This window comes from Schistocerca serialis, chromosome 6 (assembly GCF_023864345.2).
Source record: "Schistocerca serialis cubense isolate TAMUIC-IGC-003099 chromosome 6, iqSchSeri2.2, whole genome shotgun sequence".
Classification (NCBI taxonomy): Eukaryota; Metazoa; Arthropoda; class Insecta; order Orthoptera; family Acrididae; genus Schistocerca; species Schistocerca serialis.
This window is the reverse complement of record NC_064643.1, coordinates 713,148,100-713,169,275: the sequence shown is the minus strand read 5'-3', so window position 1 is coordinate 713,169,275 and position 21,176 is coordinate 713,148,100. Positions and strand designations below refer to the sequence as shown.

The window sequence follows — 21,176 nt, the reverse complement described above, 5'->3', positions numbered from 1 at the left end:
ATAACAATAAGCTCTCAGAATTAGAAGCAATGAGACATGGTGGGCCACAAGGTAAACTTTGGGTCCTCTGTTGTTTCTACATTTATACTCCGCAAGCCACCCAACAGTGTGTGGCGGAGGGCACTTTGCGTGCGCACTCAAATCTCTGTAATTTTACATTCGTGATCTCCTCGGGAGGTATAAGTAGGAGGAAGCAATATATTCGATACCTCATCCAGAAACGCACCCTCTCAAAACTTGGACAGCAAGCTACACCGCGACGCAGAGCGCCTCTCTTGCAGAGTCTGCCACTTGAGTTTATTAAACATCTCCGTAACGCTATCACGCTTACCAAATAACCCTGTGACGAAACGCGTCACTCTTCTTTGGATCTTCTGTATCTCCTCTGTCAACCCGATCTGGTACGGATCCCACACTGATGAGCAATACTCAAGTATAGGCCGAACGAGTGTTTTGTAAGCCACCTCCTTTGTTGATGGACTACATTTTCTAAGGACTTTCCCAAAGAATCTCAACCTGGCACCCGCCTTACCAACAATTAATTTTATATGATCATTCCACTTCCAATCGTTCCGTACGCGTACTCTCAGATATTTTACAGAAGTAACTGCTACCAGTGTTCGTTCCATTATCATATAATCATACAATAAAGGATCCTTCTTTCTATGTATTCACAATACATTACATTTGTCTGTGTTAAGGGTCAGTTGCCACTTCCTGCACCAAGTGGCTATCCGCTTCAGATCTACCTGCATTTCGCTGCAATTTTCTAATGCTGCAACTTCTCTGTATACTACAGCATCATCCGCGAAAAGCCGCATGGAACTTCCGACACTATCTACTAGGTCATTTATATGTTGTTGTTGTGGTCTTCTGTCCTGAGACTGGCTTGATGCAGCTCTCCATGCTACTCTATCCTGTGCAAGCTTCTTCATCTCCCAGTACCTACTGCAGCCTACATCCTTCTGAATCTGCTTAGTGTATTCATCTCTTGGTCTCCCTCTACGATTTTTACCCTCCACGCTGCCCTCCAGTACTAAATTGGTGATCCCTTGATGCTTCTATTCTCCTCTTGTCCAAACTATTTATCATCCATGTTTCACTTCCATACATGGCTACACTCCATACAAATTCTTTCAGAAACGACATCCTGACACTTAAATCAATACTCGATGTTAACAAATTTCTCTTCTTCAGAAACGCTTTCCTTGCCATTGCCAGTCTACATTTTATATCCTCTCTATTTCGATCATCATCAGTTATTTTGCTCCCCAAATAGCAAATCTCCTTTACTACTTTAAGTGTCTCATTTCCTAATGTAATTCCTCCCCGACTTAATTTGACTACATTCCATCATCCTCGTTTTGCTTTTGTTGATGTTCATCTTATACTCACCTTTCAAGACACTGTCCATTCCGTTCAACTGCTCTTCCAAGTCCTTTGCTGTCTCTGACAGAATTACAATGTCATCGGCGAACCTCAAAGTTTTTATTTCTTTTCCATGGATTTTAATACCTAGTCCGAACTTTTCTTTTGTTTCCTTTACTGCTTGCTCAATATACAGATTGAATAGCATCGGGGAGAGGCTACGACCCTGTCTCACTCCCTTCCCAACCACTGCTTCCCTTTCATGTCCCTTGACTCTTTTAACTGTCATCTGCTTTCTGTACAAATTGTAAATAGCCTTTCGCTCCCTGTATTTTACCCCTGCTACCTTCAGAATTTGAAACAGATCATTCCAGTCAACATTGTCAAAAGCTTTCTCTAAGTCTACAAACGCTAGAAGCATAGGTTTGCCTTTCCTTAATCTTTCTTCTAAGATAAGTCGTGGGGTCAGTATTGTCTCACGTGTTCCAACATTTCTACAGAATCCAAACTGATCTTCCCCGAGGTCGGCTTCAACCAGCTTTTCCATTTGTCTGTAAAGAATTCGTGTTAGTATTTTGCAGCTGTGATTTATTAAACTGATAGTTCAGTAATTTTCACATCTGTCAACACCTGCTTCCTTTGGGATTGGAATTATTATATTCTTCTTGAAGTCTGAGGGAATTTCGCCTGCCTCTTACATCTTGCTCAGCAGGTGGTAGAGTTTTGTCAGGACTGGCTCTCCCAAGGCTGTCAGTAGTATTAATGGAATGTTGTCTACTCCTGTGGCCTTATTTCGACTTAGTTCTTTCAGTGCTCTGTCAAACTCTTCATGCAGTATCATATCTCCCATTCATCTTCATCTACATCCTCTTCCATTTCCATAATATTGTCCTCAAAAACATTGCTCCTGTATAGACCCTCTATATACTCCTTCCACCTTTCTGCTTTCCCTTCTTTGTTTAGAACTGGGTTTCCACCTGAGCTCTTGATATTCATTCAGGTGGTTCTCTTTTCTCCAAAGATCTTTTTAATTTTCCTGTAGGCAGTATCTATCTTACCCCTAGTGAGATAAGCTTCTACATTCTTACATTTGTCCTCTAGACATCCCTGCTTAGCCATTTTGCACTTCCTGTCAATCTCATTTTTGAGACGTTTGTATTCCTTTTTGCCTGCTTCACTTACTGCATTTTTGTATTTTCTCCTTTCATCAATTAAATTCAGTATCTCTTCTGTTACCCAAGGATTTCTACTAGCCTTCGTCTTTTTACCTACTTGATCCTCTGCTGCCTTCACTATTTCATTCCTCAAAGCTACCCATTCTTCTTCTATTGTATTTCTTTGCCCCATTCCTGTCAATTGTTCCCTTATGCTCTCCCTGAAACTCTCTGCAACCTCTGGTTCTTTCAGTTTATCCAAGTCCCATCTCCTTAAATTCCCACCTTTTTGCAGTATCCTCAGTTTTAAACTATAGTTCATAACCAATAGATTGTGGTCATAGTCCACATCTGCCCCTGGAAATGTCTTACAATTTAAAACCTTGTTCCTAAATCTCTGTCTTACCATTATGTAATCTATCTGAAACCTGTCAGTATCTCCAGGCTTCTTCCATGTATACAACCTTCTTTCATGATTCTTGAACCAAGTGTTAGCTATGATCAAGTTATGCTCTGTGCAAAATTTTACCAGACGGCTTCCTCTTTCATTTCTTTGCCCCAATCCATATTCACCTACTACGTTTCATTCTCTTCCTTTTCCTACTGTCGAATTCCAGTCACCCATCACTATTAAATTTTCATCTCCCTTCACTACCTGAATAATTTCTTTTATCTCATCATACATTTCATCATCATCATCTGCAGAGCTAGTTGGCATATAAACTTGTACTACTGTAGTAGGCGTGGGTTTCGTGTCTATCTTGGCCACAATAATGCATTCACTATGCTGTTTGTAGTAGCTTACCCGCACTCCTATATTTTTATTCATTATTAAACCTACTCCTGCATTACCCCTATTTGATTTTGTTTTTATAACCATGTATTCGCGTGACCAAAAGTCTTGTTCCTCCTGCCACCGAACTTTACTAATTCCCACTATATCTAACTTTAACCTATCCATTTCCCTTTTTAAATTTTCTAACCTACCTGCCCAATTAAGGGATCTGAAATTCCACACTCCGATCCATAGAACGCCAGTTTTCTTTCTCCTGATAACGACGTCCTCCTGAGTAGTCCCCGCCTGGAGATCCGAATGGGGGACTATTTTACCTCCGAAATATTTTACCCAAGAGGACGCCATCATCATTTAATCATACAGTAAAGCTGCATGCCCTCGGGAAAAATTACGGCTGTAGTCTCCCCTTGCTTGCAGCCGTTCGCAGTACCACAACAAATGGCTCTGAGCACTATGCGACTTAACTTCTGAGGTCATCAGTCAGTACCACAACAGCAAGGCCGTTTTGGTTAGTGTTACAGGGCCAGATCAGCCAATCATCCAGACTGTTGGCTCTGCAACTACTGAAAAGGCTGCTGCCCCTCTTCAGGAACCACGCGTTTGTCTGGCCTCTCAACAGATACCCCTCTGTTGTGATTGCACCTACAGTACAGCTATCTGTGTCGTTGAGGCACACAAGCCTCCCCACGAATGGCAAGGTCCATGGTTCATGGGGAGGGAGGTCATTTATATATATTGTGAAAAGCAATGGTCCCATATCACTCACCTGTGGTACGCTAGAGGTTACTTTAACATCTGTAGACGTCTCTCCATTGAGAACAACATGCTGTGTTCTGTTAGCTAAAAACTCTTCAATCCAGCCACACAGCTGGTCTGATATTCCGTAAGCTCTTACTTTGTTTATCAGGTGACATTGCGGAACTGTATTGAACGCCTTGTGGAAGTGGAGGAAAATGGCATCTACCTGGGAGCCTGTAACTAATATTTTCTGGGTCTCATGAACAAATAAATCGAGTTGGGTCTCACACGATCGCTGTTTCTGGAATCCATGTTGATTCCTACCGAGTAGATTCTGAGTTTCCTGAAATGACATGATATGCGAGCAAAAAACGTGTTCTAAAATTCTACAACAGATCAATGTCAGACATATAGGCCTATAGTTTTGCGTATCTGCTCGACAACCCTTATTGAAAACTGAGACTACCTGTGCTCTTTTCCAATCATTTGGAACCTTCCGTTCCTCTAGAGACTTGTGGTACTTGGCTGTTAGAAGGGGGGGGGGGGGGGGGGCAAGTCCTTCTGCGTACTCTGTGTAGAATCGAATTGGTATCCAATCAGGTCCAGTGGACTTTCTTCTGTTGAGTGGTTTCAGTTGCTTTTCTGTTCCTTGGGCACTTATTTCAATGTCAGCCATTTTTTCATTCGTGCGAGGATTTAGAGAAGGAACTGTAGTGTGGTCTTCCTCTGTGAAACAGCTTTGGAAAAAGGTGTTTAGTATTTCAGCTTTACGCGTGTCATCCTCTGTTTCAATGCCATCATCATCGCAGAGTGTCTGAATATGCTGTTTCGATCCACTTACTGATTTAACTTAAGACCAGAACTTCCTAGGATTTTCTGTCAGGTCGGTACATAGAATTTTACTTTCGAATTCACTGAACGCTTCATGCACAGCCCTCCTTACGCTAACTTTGACATCGTTTAGCTTCTGTTTGTCTGAGAGGTTTTGGCTGCGTTTAAACTTGCAGTGAAGCTCTCTTTGCTTTCACAGTAGTTTCCTAACTTTGTTGTTGAACCACGATGGGTTTTTCCCGTCCCTCACAGTTTTACTCGGCACGTACCTGTCTAAAACACATTTTACGATTGGCTTGAACTTTTTCCATAAACACTCAACATTGTCAGTGTCGGAACAGAAATTTTCGTTTTGATCTGTTAGGTAGTCTGAAATCTGCCTCCTATTACTCTTGCTAAACAGATAAACCTTCCTCCCTTTTTTTATATTCCTATTTACTTCCATATTCAGGGATGCTGCAACGGCCTTATGATCACTGATTGCCTGTTCTGCGCATACAGAGTCGAAAAGTTCGGGTCTGTTTGTTGTCAGTAGGTCCAAGATGTTATCTCCACGAGTCGGTTCTCTGTTTAATTGCTCAAGGTTATTGTCAGATAGTGCACTCAGTATAATGTCACTCGATGCTCTGTCCCTACCACCCGTCCTAAACATTTGAGTGTCCCAGTCTATATCTGGTAAATTGAAATTTCCACCTAAGACTGTAACATGCCGAGGAAATTTATGTGAAATGTATTCCAGATTTTCTCTCAGTTGTTCTGCTACTAATGCTGCTGAGTTGGGAGGTCGGTAAAAGGAGCCAATTATTAACCTAGCTCGGTTGTTGAGTATAACCTCCACCCATAATAATTCACAGGAACTATCCACTTCTACTTCACTACAGGATAAACTACTAATAACAGCGACAAACACGCCACCACCGGTTGCATACAATCTATCCTTTCTAAACACCATCTGTGCCTTTGTAAAAATTTTGGCAGAATTTATCTCTGGCTTCAGCCAGCTTTCCGTACCTATAACGATTTCAGCTTCGGTGCTTTCTATCAGCGTTTGAAGTTCCGGTACTGTACCAACGCAGCTTCAACAGTTTACAATTACAATACCGATTGCTGCTTGGTCCCCACATGTCCTGACTTTGCCTCGCACCCTTTGAGGCTGTTGCCCTTTCTGTACTTGCCCGAGGCCATCTAACCTAAAAAAAAACCCAGTCCAAGCCACACAGCCCCTGCTACCCGTGTAGGCGACTGCTGGGTGTAGTGGACTCCTGACCTATCCAGCGGATCCCGAAACCCCACCACCCTATGGCGCAAATCGAGGAATCTGCAGCCCACATGGTCACAGAACCGTCTCAGCCTCTGATTCAGACCCTCCACTCGGCTCTGTACCAAAGGCCTGCAGTCAGTCCTGTCGACGATGCTGCAGATGGTGAGCTCTGCTTTCATCCCGCTAGCGAGACTGGCAGTCTTCACCAAATCAGATAGCCGCCGGAAGCCAGAGAGGATTTCCTCCGATCCATAGCAACACACATCATTGGTGCCGACATGAGCGACTGCCTGCAGATGGGTGCACCCTGTACCCTTCATGGCATTCGGAAGGACCCTTTTCCACAACTGGAATGAATCCCCCCCGGTATGCACACGGAGTGCACATTGGTTTTCTTCCCCTGCCTTGCAGCCATATCCCTAAGGGGCCTCAATTTGCGCCTGACGTTGGAGCTCCCAACTACCAGTAAGCCGCCCTCTGCAACCGCCCGGATCTTGCAGACTGAGGGGCAACCTCTGGAACAGGACAAGCAGCCACATCCGGCCGAAGATCAGTATCAGCCAGAGACAGAGCCTGAAACCGGTGCATCAGACGAACTGGAGAGGCCTTCCGTTCAGCCCTTTGGAATGTCTTTCGCCCCCTGCCACACCTCGAGATGACCTCCCGCTCTACCACGGGTGAGAGGTCAGCCTCAATGTGGGCAGTATCCTGGGCAGCCACAGCCGTAGTCCGATCGGGGGATGCATGGGATGAGCTGGCCGTCCCCAACAAACCCCCGTCCGGACCCCCACAGTGATGCCCATTGGCAACAGCCTCAAGCTGTGTGACTGAAGCCAACACTGCCTGAAGCTAGGAGCGAAGGGATGCCAACTCAGCCTGCATCCAAACACAGCAGTCACAGTCCCTATCCATGCTAAATACTGTTGTGCAAAGAACGTCTGAACTAATCTACAGAGAGCACAAACAATTCGACACAGAATTTAAATGGTTATTAAAATACAAGATTGCCTAGTAAATGCAGTAATGCTCCTACTTGCGCACTGCTGACACACTGCTCGGCGGCAGGAGGAGACTACATGATTTTACACTATTCAGGTACTAAAACACGATGCTACAACTCTCAAATACTATAATATGCCCAAAATTTATGAACTAAACAATGCAAGTACCCAAAAACACGCAAAGACATACATAAATGATCTTCCACATGCAGTGTCAGTAGAAGCAAAATTTGTACTTTTTGCAAATGGTACAAGTATAGGAACATAAGATAGTACCAGCCTCCTCACTGAAAAGACAGCTAATGAAGCATTCAAAAACATAAACAGATGATTCAAAGCAATTCAATTATGGTTGAATTGTTGCAAGACTCAGTACAAAGAAATGGGCATTACAGAAGCATCCAATTCCACACGTCTGCTTTGACCCACATCATCATTAATACGGCTAGTTCCAGTGTATACAATACACTATTGTGATGTCACTAAATACACATGCCAACAAATGTGAACAAAAATAAAAATGACACTATGATGTATCGCTCCAAAAATAAAATAAAACTAATGACACACACACACACACACACACACACACGGAAATATGGAAGTGTCTGATTACACCCGTCTGCTTTGACCCAAGATGTCACAAATATGGTGGAAACAACCATCCACTATGACTCCAATATCGCGCCTATGACGTCATTACGTAAACATGACAACAAACACGAAAATACATCGAAAAACCAACACACACACCTTCCACAAAAAACCTAATCAAACTAACAGGACAAGCGTAGGAAATTGGGGGTTTTTGGGTGGGGACAAACTATAAACACACGCCACTTCACCAAACGGCAAAAAACACTAAAATAACAAGACCCCACAACCTTCCCAAATTCCACTAAACACAAAATCCACTGGAATCGGTTACTTCCCTTGAACTGTATAGGTCACCAGAAACAACTGATACCACACTATAAATCTCAAAAATTTCACCACCACCACCATTAACCCTACCACAAAAAAACACCTAGAAAATCAAAATTGGAATCGAACACTTCCCTTGACCTATATAGGTCAACAGCAACTACCGATACCACACTATAAATCTCAAAAATTTCACCATCACAACACTTAATCCTACCACACAAAAAACACACAGAAAATCAAAATCGGAATCAAACACTTCCTGTGACCTATATAGGTCAATAGCAACTGCCAATACCACACTACAAATCTCAAAACTTGCACCAACACCACCACACTTCATCCTACTACAAAAAAAAGCACCTAGAAAATCAAAATTGTAATCGAACACTTCCCTTGACCTGTTATCCTTACGACATCTCCACATGTAGCCGTCCCTGGTCAGAGACGATGGAACTTTAGTAAGCCTCATTTCTTCACGACACACTGAACACTTCACGAATTAAGCCAATGGGCCAAATAGCTGAAGAAATTTTGTTAGAGACAATGTACTGTCCCCCATCATCGCCAACAACCAAAAACTGTTGACCATGTCAGTCATATCCATAACTACCAAAGACATAAACAAAGCAATTTACCAAAATTCACACAAGATGAACAGAAAAAAACTACAATAACGTCGACATAACAAAACCAAAAATCATTAACTCACTGAAAAATATTCCGCTGAAAGCACAGTCCACCAATACCACACACGTGCAATGCTACCACACAACTGAATCCCATACACCACATAACACGCTACCCATAAACACACCACCGGAGAGTACCACCGACCACAACAATACGCCACCTATAAACATGCCACACACACAAACTAAACCAAAACATCACCTAACACACAACACATAAACACACCACCAGAGAGCACCACTGATCACATAAAAACGACACCCACAAACACGCATCATCGTGACATCACACACAACAACAGCCTTACATCACAGGTCAAAGCCGACAGGTGGGATTGGACGTTTCCGACAAACCATCCCCTCTCCTCCACACACACACACACACACACACACACACACACACACACACACACACACATTACCACACAAACTACCTAAACTTAAAACCACGTTAGCACGATGTCAACTAAAACTCATATAATCTCAGTACCACATGTTAAATGCTTCACATCCAACACCAGAGGCCATCATCAAATACAACAACAAGAGATCTAAATACACAACCACTCAAAAACACTGCCGTAATGATATCACACACCACATCATCATTATGTTACTGGTCAAAGTAGATAGTTGGAATCTGATGCTTCCGTTTACCCAAGAAATGAATACTTCTCACACTATTCCACAAGCTATAAAAATAGAATTCTCAAACAGTGAAATATAAGAAGCAGAAAGTGTTAAGTGTTCGTGACTAGAGATAGATAACAACCTTGATTGGAATTTGTGAAGCACCCTGGTTAGGCTGTGTTTGTAATTTTTGATTCTTCATGTGTATCCATACTTTACAAACTTCTGTGAAGTGCATGGCAGAGGGTACTTCTCATTGTATCGGTTGTAAATGCTTCTTCCCATGCCATTTGTGTATGGAACACTGCAAGAATGAGCATTTAAATGCTTCTGTGCCTACTGTAAGTAACCTAACGTTGTCCTCAAAATCCCTTATGGGAACAATATGTAGGGGGTGTAATGTATTTGTAGATTTGTCATTTAAGGGTGGTTCACGAAACTTTTTAAATAGGCTTTTACTGGATAGTTTACATCTATCAGCAAGTCCCTGCCAGTCCAGTTTCTTCAGCATTGCTCTCTCATGAGTCGAACTAATCTTTGACCGTATATCCTGACCTCCCCTGTATACAGGGTTATTACAAATGATTGAAGCGATTTCACAGCTCTACAATAACTTTATTATTTGAGATATTCTCACAATGCTTTGCACACACATACAAAAACTCAAAAAGTTTTTTTAGGCATTCACAAATGTTCGATATGTGCCCCTTTTAGTGATTCGGCAGACATCAAGCCGATAATCAAGTTCCTCCCACACTCGGCGCAGCATGTCCCCGTCAATGAGTTCGAAAGCATCATTGATGCGAGCTCGCAGTTCTGGCACGTTTCTTGGTAGAGGAGGTTCAAACACTGAATCTTTCACATAACCCCACAGAAAGAAATCGCATGGGGTTAAGTCGGGAGAGCGTGGAGGCCATGACATGAATTGCTGATCATGATCTCCACCACGACCGATCCATCGGTTTTCCAATCTCCTGTTTAAGAAATGCCGAACATCATGATGGAAGTGCGGTGGAGCAGCATCCTGTTGAAAGATGAAGTCGGCGCTGTCGGTCTCCAGTTGTGACATGAGCCAGTTTTCCAGCATGTCCAGATACACGTGTCCTGTAACGTTTTTTTCGCAGAAGAAAAAGGGGCCATAAACTTTAAACCGTGAGATTGCACAAAACACGTTAACTTTTGGTGAATTGCGAATTTGCTGCACGAATGCGTGAGGATTCTCTACCACCCAGATTCGCACATTGTGTCTGTTCACTTCACCATTAAGAAAAAGTGTTGCTTCATCACTGAAAACAATTTCGCACTGAATGCATCCTCTTCCATGAGCTGTTGCAACCGCGCCAAAAATTCAAAGCGTTTGACTTTGTCATCGGGTGTCAGGGCTTGTAGCAATTGTAAACGGTAAGGCTTCCGCTTTAGCCTTTTCCGTAAGATTTTACAAACCATCGGCTGTGGTACGTTTAGCTCCCTGCTTGCTTTATTCGTCGACTTCCGCGGGCTACGCGTGAAACTTGCCCGCACGCGTTCAACCGTTTCTTCGCTCGCTGCAGGCCGACCCGTTGATTTCCCCTTACAGAGGCATCCAGAAGCTTTAAACTGCGCGTACCATCACCGAATGGAGTTAGCAGTTGGTGGATCTTTGTTGAACTTTGTCCTGAAGTGTCGTTGCACTGTTATGACTGACTGATGTGAGTGCATTTCAAGCACGACATACGCTTTCTCGGCTCCTGTCGCTATTTTGTCTCACTGCGCTCTCGAGCGCTCGGGTGACAGAAACCTGAAGTGCGGCTTCAGCCGAACAAAACTTTATGAGTTTTTCTATGTATCTGTAGTGTGTCGTGACCATATGTCAATGAATGGAGCTACAGTGAATTTATGAAATCGCTTCAATCATTTGTAATAGCCCTGTACATTTATCCTCTGTTAGGTCTATATGTCCCGCGCACTTGAACAATATTCTAGGATGAGCCACACAAGTGATTTGTAAGCAGTCTCCTTTGCGTACTGATGGTGTTTCCCTAGTAACTTACCAATAAACAAAAGTCTATCACCTGCTTTAACTACAACTGAGCCTATGTGAGCATTCCATTTCATATCCCTGCAAAGTGCGACAACCTAGTATTTGTATTTAAGTTAGCTGATTCCAACTGTGACCTGTTGATATCATATTCGTGGGATAGTGCTTTAGTTGTTTTGTGACATGCACACTTTTACATCTCTTGGAAATCGAAAAATACTGCTTCTACTCAGATGCCATGATCCATAGCTTTCAGGATTTTGTGAGAAAAGTGCAAGCTGTGTTTCGCGTGACTGATGTTTCCAGAATTCGTGCTGCTTGGTGTGGAGGAGGTCGTTTTGTTAGAGATACATCACTGCATTTGAACTCAGAATATGTTCTAGCTTTCTACAGCAAATGGATGTTAAGGATATTTGTGGATCACATCTGCTTCCCTTCTTGTAGGCGGGTGTGATCTGTGCTTTCTCCCAAAAACTGGAGATGGGTTTTTGTTCAAGAGACTATGGTAGATTATGGTTAACAGAGGGGCTAGCTCACTCTCAAATTTGGAATAGACTCTGATAGGTTCTGTTAGGCCCTGGAGCTTTGTTCAGTTGTAGTTATTTCAACTGTTTCTCAACACTGCTGATACTAATATTTGTGTCACTCATCCTTGCAGTGGTCTGGTAATTAAATTGGGACAATACTGCTTGATTCTCATTTCTAAAGGAACATTTGAAAATGGACTTCAGCATTTCTGATTTCGCTTTGCTACAATCAGTTTCAATTTGCTGTCTCATCCATGAGTGTCAAGACACTAACGTGGGCACCACTAACAGCTTGCACACATGAACGGAATTTCTTTGGGTCTTGTGAGAGATCCTTTCATAATATTCTGCTGTGGTAGTCTTTTAAGGCTGCATTGCCCTGTTTACATCCCAATACGTTTCATTCAGCATCTCCCTGTCTGTAGCCCTATGCTTTGTTTTAAACCTATTATGCAATAGTCATTGTTTGTTTATGGTGACTGTATAGTAAGAATGGTTTCTCCCATCATGAACTGTTTTTCTACATGCTGACCTATAAAGTGCATGATCAGCTATTCTTCTCAACCTGAGCCATAGTTCTTCTACATGTCCTCTGTAGCATAAAAATGTTTCGAGTGCCTTAATGAGATAGCTCATCGCTGCTGCCTCTTCATCTACTTTGCTGAACCTATAGATCCTTCTACACGTTTTAGTTGCCCTTTTTTTTTTTGCAATCACTGTTGCTTCAACTCCCTCCTGCTCACTGATACAAGTTTCTTTGCAGAATCCTTAAAGATGTCTGGTGTATTTGCTTCTGTTAAATCCAACACATTTTCATCATGGGTGGGCTTCCGAACAGTCTGTTTCTAGGTAGTCATTAGAAAACACATTGAGTAATGTTGTCATGTGCATCACTTACTAAACTATAATTTTCTCTGTTGATTGTGGGATTACTAAAGCCTCCTCCAACAAAGACAGTACAATTGGGCAACTTACATAGGCCTACTGTGTTTTCTCTAAAGTTTTTGGTTACATCTGGAAGAGAGTGTGGTCACTGATAGAAGGATCTGACTATAAATTTATGCTCACCCTTGATACTGAGCCTTATCCAGACAATCTCACATGCAGTTTCAGTTTCTATCCTGGTGGAGCCAAGTTTCTTATCAGCTATGACAAATACACCACCTCCATTTACCATTAGCCTATCCTGTCAATATTTACTTACATTTTCCCCAAATATCTCACTGCTATCGATTTCAGGCTTTAACCAGTTTTATGTAGGTACTATAAAGTGAGCTCCACAACCTTTGAGGACTGAATCAAACTCTGGCACTTTGTTGTGAATGCTTTGACAGTTAGTCACTAGAATTGTAGTACTGTCCCCATATGGTTAGTTCTATAGGCCCTACACAACACATTACCATGCCTAATAGTGCCCGGGAAACCTGTTGGCATTCAAAACAGCTTCCAGTCATCTCAGAATAGGTAAATACAGGCCCTATATAGTTTTCAAGGGAATCTTATACTATTCTTTTGGCACAATAGTGGCAAGATCCGGAAATGATGATGGAGGCAGATAGCGATCCCACACCCTTTACTGTTACTTTGCGTCTGAGATAACATGCTGTGTCCGTCCCATCAAGAAATCCTCAGTCCAGTCAAAAATTTTGCTTGGTACCCCATGTGATCATGCTTTTAATAATAAACAAAGACATGGTTCTCAGTCAAATGTTTTACCAAATTCAAGAGATACTGCATCTACCTGACCATCTTTATTCATTGCTTTAGGATGCCATGTGAGAAAATAATGAGTTTCGTGTGATTGATGTTTTCAGAATCCATACTGGCTGGTACGTAGGAGGATGTTGATATGTAGGCAGACATTCTGTTCAAGATACGTCATTACTTTTGACACCAAAACTTGTTGCAAGAAAGTGGATGTCAAGTATATTGGACTGTAGTGTTGTGGACCACATCTGCTACCCTTCTGTTCGAGGGATCTACAAAACATAATGGTTAAAATATGTTATGCAAAACAGAAATGTACATTTCATAATTTTCCTATCAGATTGAATGTTCAAACAAATTTTGGGCTCGCAACCGGTCATCGTCTAAGTCACCCCACGATATTTTGACTGGCAGGTGCCCAGTCTAAATACCATGGGATGAATTAAACAATGACTGGCTGCAAGCCCAAAGTTAGTTTGAACAGAAGTGTCCAATTACTGCATTACAGAAAATGCAAGTCCATTTATATACAGTGCCTGAACAGTTGCGAGCTATGTAATAAATTAATATTAGTAGAACATGTTTATTACTTTTCTGTTATAAAATTTTAAATTTGACTGTTATGAGGGTTGGAATCCTGGGCTGGTGGAGAGAGATGCTATTGATGTTATGACAGCAGAGCACTAATAACCATCATTGTTATAATTTGTCAGCAAATTACAGTACCCTGCTGCTGAAGATACTTTATGCACATAACAGTAAACTGGAGCTGGTGAATCATTACTTAAAAATATTTAATTGATGTATGTCATTGTAATTCAGTATAAAAATATTTTTCCTACGTGGAATGTTTCCCTCTATTATAATCATATCATTAATTCAGTATAAAAATTTATTTCACAGGAAATACTGGAGTTCCTTTGAAGACAACTCTGTCCCTTCTGCTACACAGATGGCAAGTGCAACTGGAGGGAAAAGTGCAAAACGTGTGGCTGTTTTAAATAAATTATTTATGAAAAATATAACAGGCTTGATGGCAACAGGAGAAGTAGCTGCAGAAATTCTTGGGAAAGGAATTGAAATCTCAAAGGTAAATATTTGTACCACATACAGGTTTACTAGTAGTCAGTTCAGGGTTTATTTTAATGTTGTGAATATCAAATGAATGATAAATTAATGCTATCCAACTGTTTAACCTGTTGGAATTAACAGACTTTCGGAGGCTGTGCTATATTTCTAGTGTTTTAATGGTAAGAGACAGTAATTGGTAGTATAGAAAAAATAATTAAACATCCTTTAGCAGATGTGGAATAATTTATATGAAAATAGTTTGTTTGTCAGAGTTGTTGTTTTTGTAAGGTTTGTTGCCAAAATAGTCCATGTCTGTACCACATTCTGTAACTAGATGTAGATGGATTACTGTACAGGAGAAAATAAGAATGTTCTATTAAATGGAGAGTTGATCACTGGCATAGAATAACAATTTCCATTCATTCATCCATCCAGTCCAATCGATCGCATGTCGTAGATTGTGTAAATAATAGATAACTGCTGCCAGCAATTTCTGCTTCTGCAAGCTGAATTCAACACAGTAAAAGTAGGCGTGCTGTAGCACAAAATCTACCACTTTAAAAAGATTCTAATTGGTCATTTGCATTAACTAGTGACTGCTTATCTCTGATTGCTAGCCTAATATTTGGAGGACTACATCGATATTTATCATAGGTAATCATTTATCTACTTGCTGTAAGAATAGAGGTCTGTTTATAATGAACATTAGTGTTGTGGAGGTAACAGTGTCTTCAGTCTTTGCTCCAGAATGCAGAACCCCACTCTGAACTCTCACGAAGGAGGTACAGTCCATGTGAACACTATGTTTGTCATTCGGTATTCCGATTTCGTGAAGCACATATCAAAAGTTACTAGTCGGCATATCATTAGGAAATAAGTACAGTGGGAAGACAGTGTAAGAATTTAATGAACTTTGAAGAGGCATCTGTAATATGTACAGCTATCTGCTATATACTTTATTACTACTCCTCACTTGATAAATGCCCACTTCATGTTAGCTGGTTAATTTCAGATGATAATACAGTGATGCAACTGGACGTATGCAAAATAAGTTAGCACCCTGGTCTTTGTTAACACAGTGAGAAATTTCATATATATTTTGTGTAATAGAGTATGCAACCCTTAATGTTTATTTATGGTGCCAGCAAGTCAGTTTTGTTTGTTTGATATTGGACAGTGTTTAATGTTGACTGCTTGTCTTTCCAGCAGTCACATGGGCTTATATGGTTTTAGTTATTGAGGAGGTCATTTATGTTGGTTAAGTGCAGGAGCATATCCATTACAATCTGGCTGTTATCTTATCCTGAATTAAACTTGAAAACACATGCCCTTATTTACATTTTTTCCCAAGTGGTGGTGCTTAAAAACTTGTCAGATTTGGGTAGCAGAAATGGGTGACCTCTGACATGCCAAATGTGGTACTTTTTTGGCTGTTCGATATATTGTGGTATAGTGTGATCAGAATAAAGAAAGATATCAACAAAAATAGTCTATGTTTGAAAATATAATATAGGCAGATAGAAAATCTACCCACCAAGCAGAAGCCGGTGAAGACACACAAAAGATGTGGAAACATGACCTTTCAGAGCCAGTGGCTCATTCTTCTGGCTGAAGGGTTGAAGGGAAAGGGAGAAGGATAAAGGAAAATGACTGGTGGCATTTGGGAAATGGGAAGAGTTATGAGAAAGCTGCCCAGAATCCCAGTCAGGAAAGACTTCTGGATGGGATGATGAGGAAACGAAGATGATATGTACCAAACAAAATAGTAGAAAAATTATGGGGGCTGGTGATAGGGTTATGTTATTGCAAAACTGCATTAAGTCTTGCAATTATCATCAATACTAAAAGGCAATGCTTATTAATACAACCATTTCTATATCCTCCCATTTTTACCATTAAGCCATAGTTGCCATAGTTCAATCCATTGAGCTAACTAATTCTAATTTCTAATGTAACCCAATGTTTTTCTTGCTTGGTGGTTGCCTGGGATGATGAAGGTGGGGAGAAGGTAGGGAAGGATACACAAGAAAAGGAGGGGGTAATGGGATAAAATATGGCAGGTCTTTTGACGGATGACTCAGCAGCCACAGAAAAAGGCAAAAGGTCTCCCACCTCCCCCACTCCCACACCAACACCACCACCACCACTCCCCCCACAGAGAGCTCACATCTCTTTTATGAGTATGTGCTTGGGCAGCACAGTGCCCTGGACGTTGTGTGTTACTTCACTTTCCATACTGCAAGTCCATCCTTCTAATATTGTTTTTCCCCTCTGCCTTTCCATTGGACAGCCTTCTTGTTGTAGGACCATGCTTTGATTTGGTTTATAATTTGGGGCACAAGAGTTCCACTCTTCTCCCCAGCACTTTACACAGCTTTTCATCTTTCACTACTCAGTCCCTATTGTTGGGTTTGACTTACCATTCCTCATCCAATTTTTACAGAAGTGTAGACTGTGCAGGGAAGATCACCCAATATGGTGTACATTTGACCTTTTGTGCTTTTCTGTTTTTGCAACATTCTCTTCTGGCTAGAGATTTACCACCCAAACCTAACATGGTAACCATCCCATTGTGGGAGGGTTAGCCTGTATCTGCACGATGGTACCCTCTGACCATGCATGGATCGCACTATTGTTGCCTGCATTGGAAAGTCCCTGGTTATGCCAAGGAGTATGTGCCCATCTTGGCACATGGAGTCCGGGCAATGGTTAACCAGCCAGGTTACTGTTGTTGTGACTGGATGGTGCCTGTGGGGAGAGACCCCATTTTGAGTGGGTGGCACCAAGATGGCTGAATTGCAACTGAAGCGGCATAAATTTTCTCCCAGTGGTGGCCCCGTAGCCCCAGCAATCTCTTTCAAACCAAAAAATTGCTAAAATGTGGAGAAGGATGATCCCACAATGTTTTCTTCCCTGCCTGTGCTGTGGGAGGAGCATAAGGCTGAGAGTCAAGGGGACAGATACTCCCCACAATACTTAGTTTACTCTAGGACCAACAATGATTTCTTTATGGCAACAAAGCCATTAGTCTTCGTTGAACACCTTGAGGACAGTGATTTCAAAAATGAAAAATGGTTCAGTTCTGATAAAACAGCATCCCCTGCTGAGTCATGGGTGCCGTTGTCTGTGTGACAAGCTGTGTGACTTACCTGTAACTCTTATCCCCTCCTCCCATGCCGCCCTCTACTTAACAGTCTTACTATGGTGCACCATGACCTTCTTTTACAGACTGATGATGAGTTGCATGCTAATTTGGAGTGGTGGGGTGTGCATTTTGTCTGTCATGTCCAGCAGGGACTAGAGGACAGCAGGGTTGATTGTCTTGGCCTTTGAAGGTGACTTGTTATCTGACAAGGGTCACATAATGGTGTATCGAAGTGATGTTGAACTGTATGTTCCCCTTCCCCTGCAGTGCTTCAGGTGCATAGAATTCTGGCACATATTTCCAAGTTGAATGCCAGCCTCGTCAGTAGGGTTTGTGGATGTCAGTTGCATATGAACGCTCCTTGTGGCCCTCGCCCCGTCTGCGTCAGCTGTGGGAAGCACATTTTCCCTTGTTGACTGGACTACCTTGTCTTCCAAAGGAAAAAGAAAATCCAAGAATACAAGATTTTGAACCATCTCATGTATCAGGAGGCCAAGAAGAAATATTATTGTTAGCATCCTGTATATATGATGATGAAATTTACTGTGGCTACAATGAGATCCTCCTCTGTAGCGGAAGTACCCTTGCTCTTCATGCCTTTTACACCAGGCCGTCAGGGATGTCTGAGTCCATCTAGTCCCCAGGTGGTTGGGAGTGCTCCTACTAGTGTTTCCCCGACACACACTTTGGGAGCATTGAACTGTTTCACCCACACCCACTTTGGGAGTGCTTACTCCCTATCCACCCAGGACTACCGATCCCCAATCCCTAGCTGGAGAAGTAATATCTTTCTCAGGTGTTCTTCAGCAGGAAAGGATCCTTCAGGATGCTTCCATCCCAGGATTCTGCTGATCTGCAACAGGATACCAGCCAGTGGCTGAAGGAGCCACAGGTTGCTGGTCTGTAAGAGTTCATGTTTCTCCTCTATCCTTGAAACTGCAGAAAACAATCCCTCATAGGCATGGAAATCATCTAAAGAGAAGAGCGACAAAAAGATGATATCCAAGGCGGAGGACGGTCCGGTTGTCTCCATGCCATCGGACAGACCCAGCATGTTCCAAATCTGTACTCGATGTGGAGTTCCTGTTGACCTCTCTGGTACTGCCCCCTCCCCTCTCTCCCCCCTGCCGCACACAAATGATGTGTATTGCTGTATCCTTGCGACTGGTAGCAGGAAGTGACCCTGGGGTATGATCTGCCTCCTTGGTCCCTTCATGCACCCACAGGGTAGCAGAAATGTGATCCTCCAGTTGAACCATAGTGGTTTCATCTACCACCCAGCTGAGCTATGACATCTCTCACACATTTCCCTTTTCAGCAGTGCCTTCAAGGAAACTCAGTTCCCAGCATTGCAAACCGTTACCCTCCATGGCTATCAAGGTTATTCTAAAAATCGAACTGACTGTGACAGAGCATTGGTGGAATTTGCACATATGTTCTGGACTCTGTCTACAGTGAGCATGTGCCACTCAATACAACTTCATAGCCAGTGGCTTTTTGTGTGAGGATGTCTCATTGTGGATGACTTTTTTTAACACCCATAACCCATTGTAGGTTGGAACTGTGACTATTGGCCATGATAAACCTCTTGAAACTTTCTTCCAGAGCTTGATCTTTGTCTCTTGAATGCTGGTACTTTCACACACTTCGGTGTGCTGTGTGGATCGTATTCAGCCATTCATTTGCAGCCCTTGTCTTGTTCCCTCGACCCATTTGACAGTCCATGATGATGTGTGACAGGGATCATTTTCTGATTGTCCGGTCCCTGCTTCAGTATAACTTGCCTGAGTGTCCATCCAGATGGTCTCTCATTTTCAAAAGGCTTATGACACCACATGATGGCAGCACATCCTTTTTAGCCTAGATGAGTGAGATCTCCAGTGCCTGTTACCAATTTGTGTCCAGAATTTCTTGTGACACCATACTTTCCAGGTTGGTACATCCTATAGTACACGCCATACACAACAGAAATCTCAAAGGTATCTCTATTTTGAGTGTGCCCCATTTTCTAGTGGCCATCAGTGGTCTAGCTGCTGCTATGAAGTGTACAGTGTCACCCTTCCTATATGCTGACAGTTTTTCCGTTTACTATTGCACCTCCACTGTGGCTGTTGCTGAATAGCCACTGCAGTGCGCTACATGAAATGTGCAGTCCTGGACTCTCGATCATAGCTTCTGGTTTTCAGTCACCAAGATTTCTGTTGCTGTCAAACTGCCAATCCACACCCATAACTCTACCTCAATTCCCAGTTGCTCAATGTGGTGGAGTCTCATTGCTTTCTCGGACTAGTCTTCGATGCTCGGTTGACGTGGTTCCCCCATTGTCGCCAGCTTAAACGAATGTGCTGGTCACACCTTAATACTCTTTGCAGCTTCAGTAACACCAGCTGGGGCACAGATTTCTCTAAACTTCTGTGGCTTTATTTAGCACAGATCCTGTCCGTACTTGATTATGGGAGTCTGGCATATGGCTTGGTATCACTTTCAGCATTGCAGATGCTGAACCCTATTTGCCATTGTTGTGTCCAACTTGTGACAAGTGTATTTTGAACTAGTCCTGTGAACAGCCTACTCATGGATGATAGTGTCCTTCCACTACAGACCAGGGACCAACAAATGCTCCTCAACTACGTGATACACTTTCGTTGCTCCCCTGAGCATTCAGTAGGCTGAGTCCTTTTCCCTGGGAGGGAGATCCACTTCGCACAACAGTGGCCCACGGCTGGAGTCATTATCACAGTTAGTATACAGTGTCTCTGCTTTGAAATCCAACTTCCCCCACTGTTGCCTCTTTCCAGATAACAGTTGTATACACCACCATGGTGCATGACCCATCCTTGGATCTGTGTTGACCTATCCTTTCTACTGAAAGACTCTATTGACCCATGGTTTTTCACCATCTGTTCCTTGACACCCTTATGCATCTCTGGGTGGGGACATGGTATACCCTGATGGCTGCACAGTCAACGAGTAAACTGGTTTTGCCTACTGGTATGTAAGATGCAGTGAAATATGCTTTCTGCCTAGTGGGTGCAGTGTATTCACTGCAGAATTGGTGGCCATATCTCGAGCCCTCAATCATGTTTGTTCATGCACTGCTGAGATGTTCTTCATCAGCAGTTACTCCCTGTGTAGTCCTCAGGCTATAGACCAGTGCTACCCTCAACACCTCTTGGTTTTTGCTATCCAGGATCTCCTTTTTGACCATCATCAAGCTGGACCCCAGGTCACATTAGGATGCTGACTGGTTGGCCAAGTTGGCTACAATGATGCTAAATTAGGAGCTGGGCTACTGGAACTGGACCTTCGATCAA

General features: G+C 42.5%; 1 protein-coding gene across 1 annotated transcript in view; it reads left to right on the top strand.

Moving 5' to 3' along the window:
• Positions 1-21,176, top strand: part of LOC126484503 (putative ribosome-binding factor A, mitochondrial) — a 75,509-nt gene that overhangs the window by 2,387 nt on the left and 51,946 nt on the right. The window contains exon 2 of the mRNA XM_050108040.1: positions 14,550-14,736. Within this exon, the coding sequence (XP_049963997.1) occupies positions 14,550-14,736 (187 nt within the window). The remainder of the gene's footprint in view (positions 1-14,549; positions 14,737-21,176) is intronic.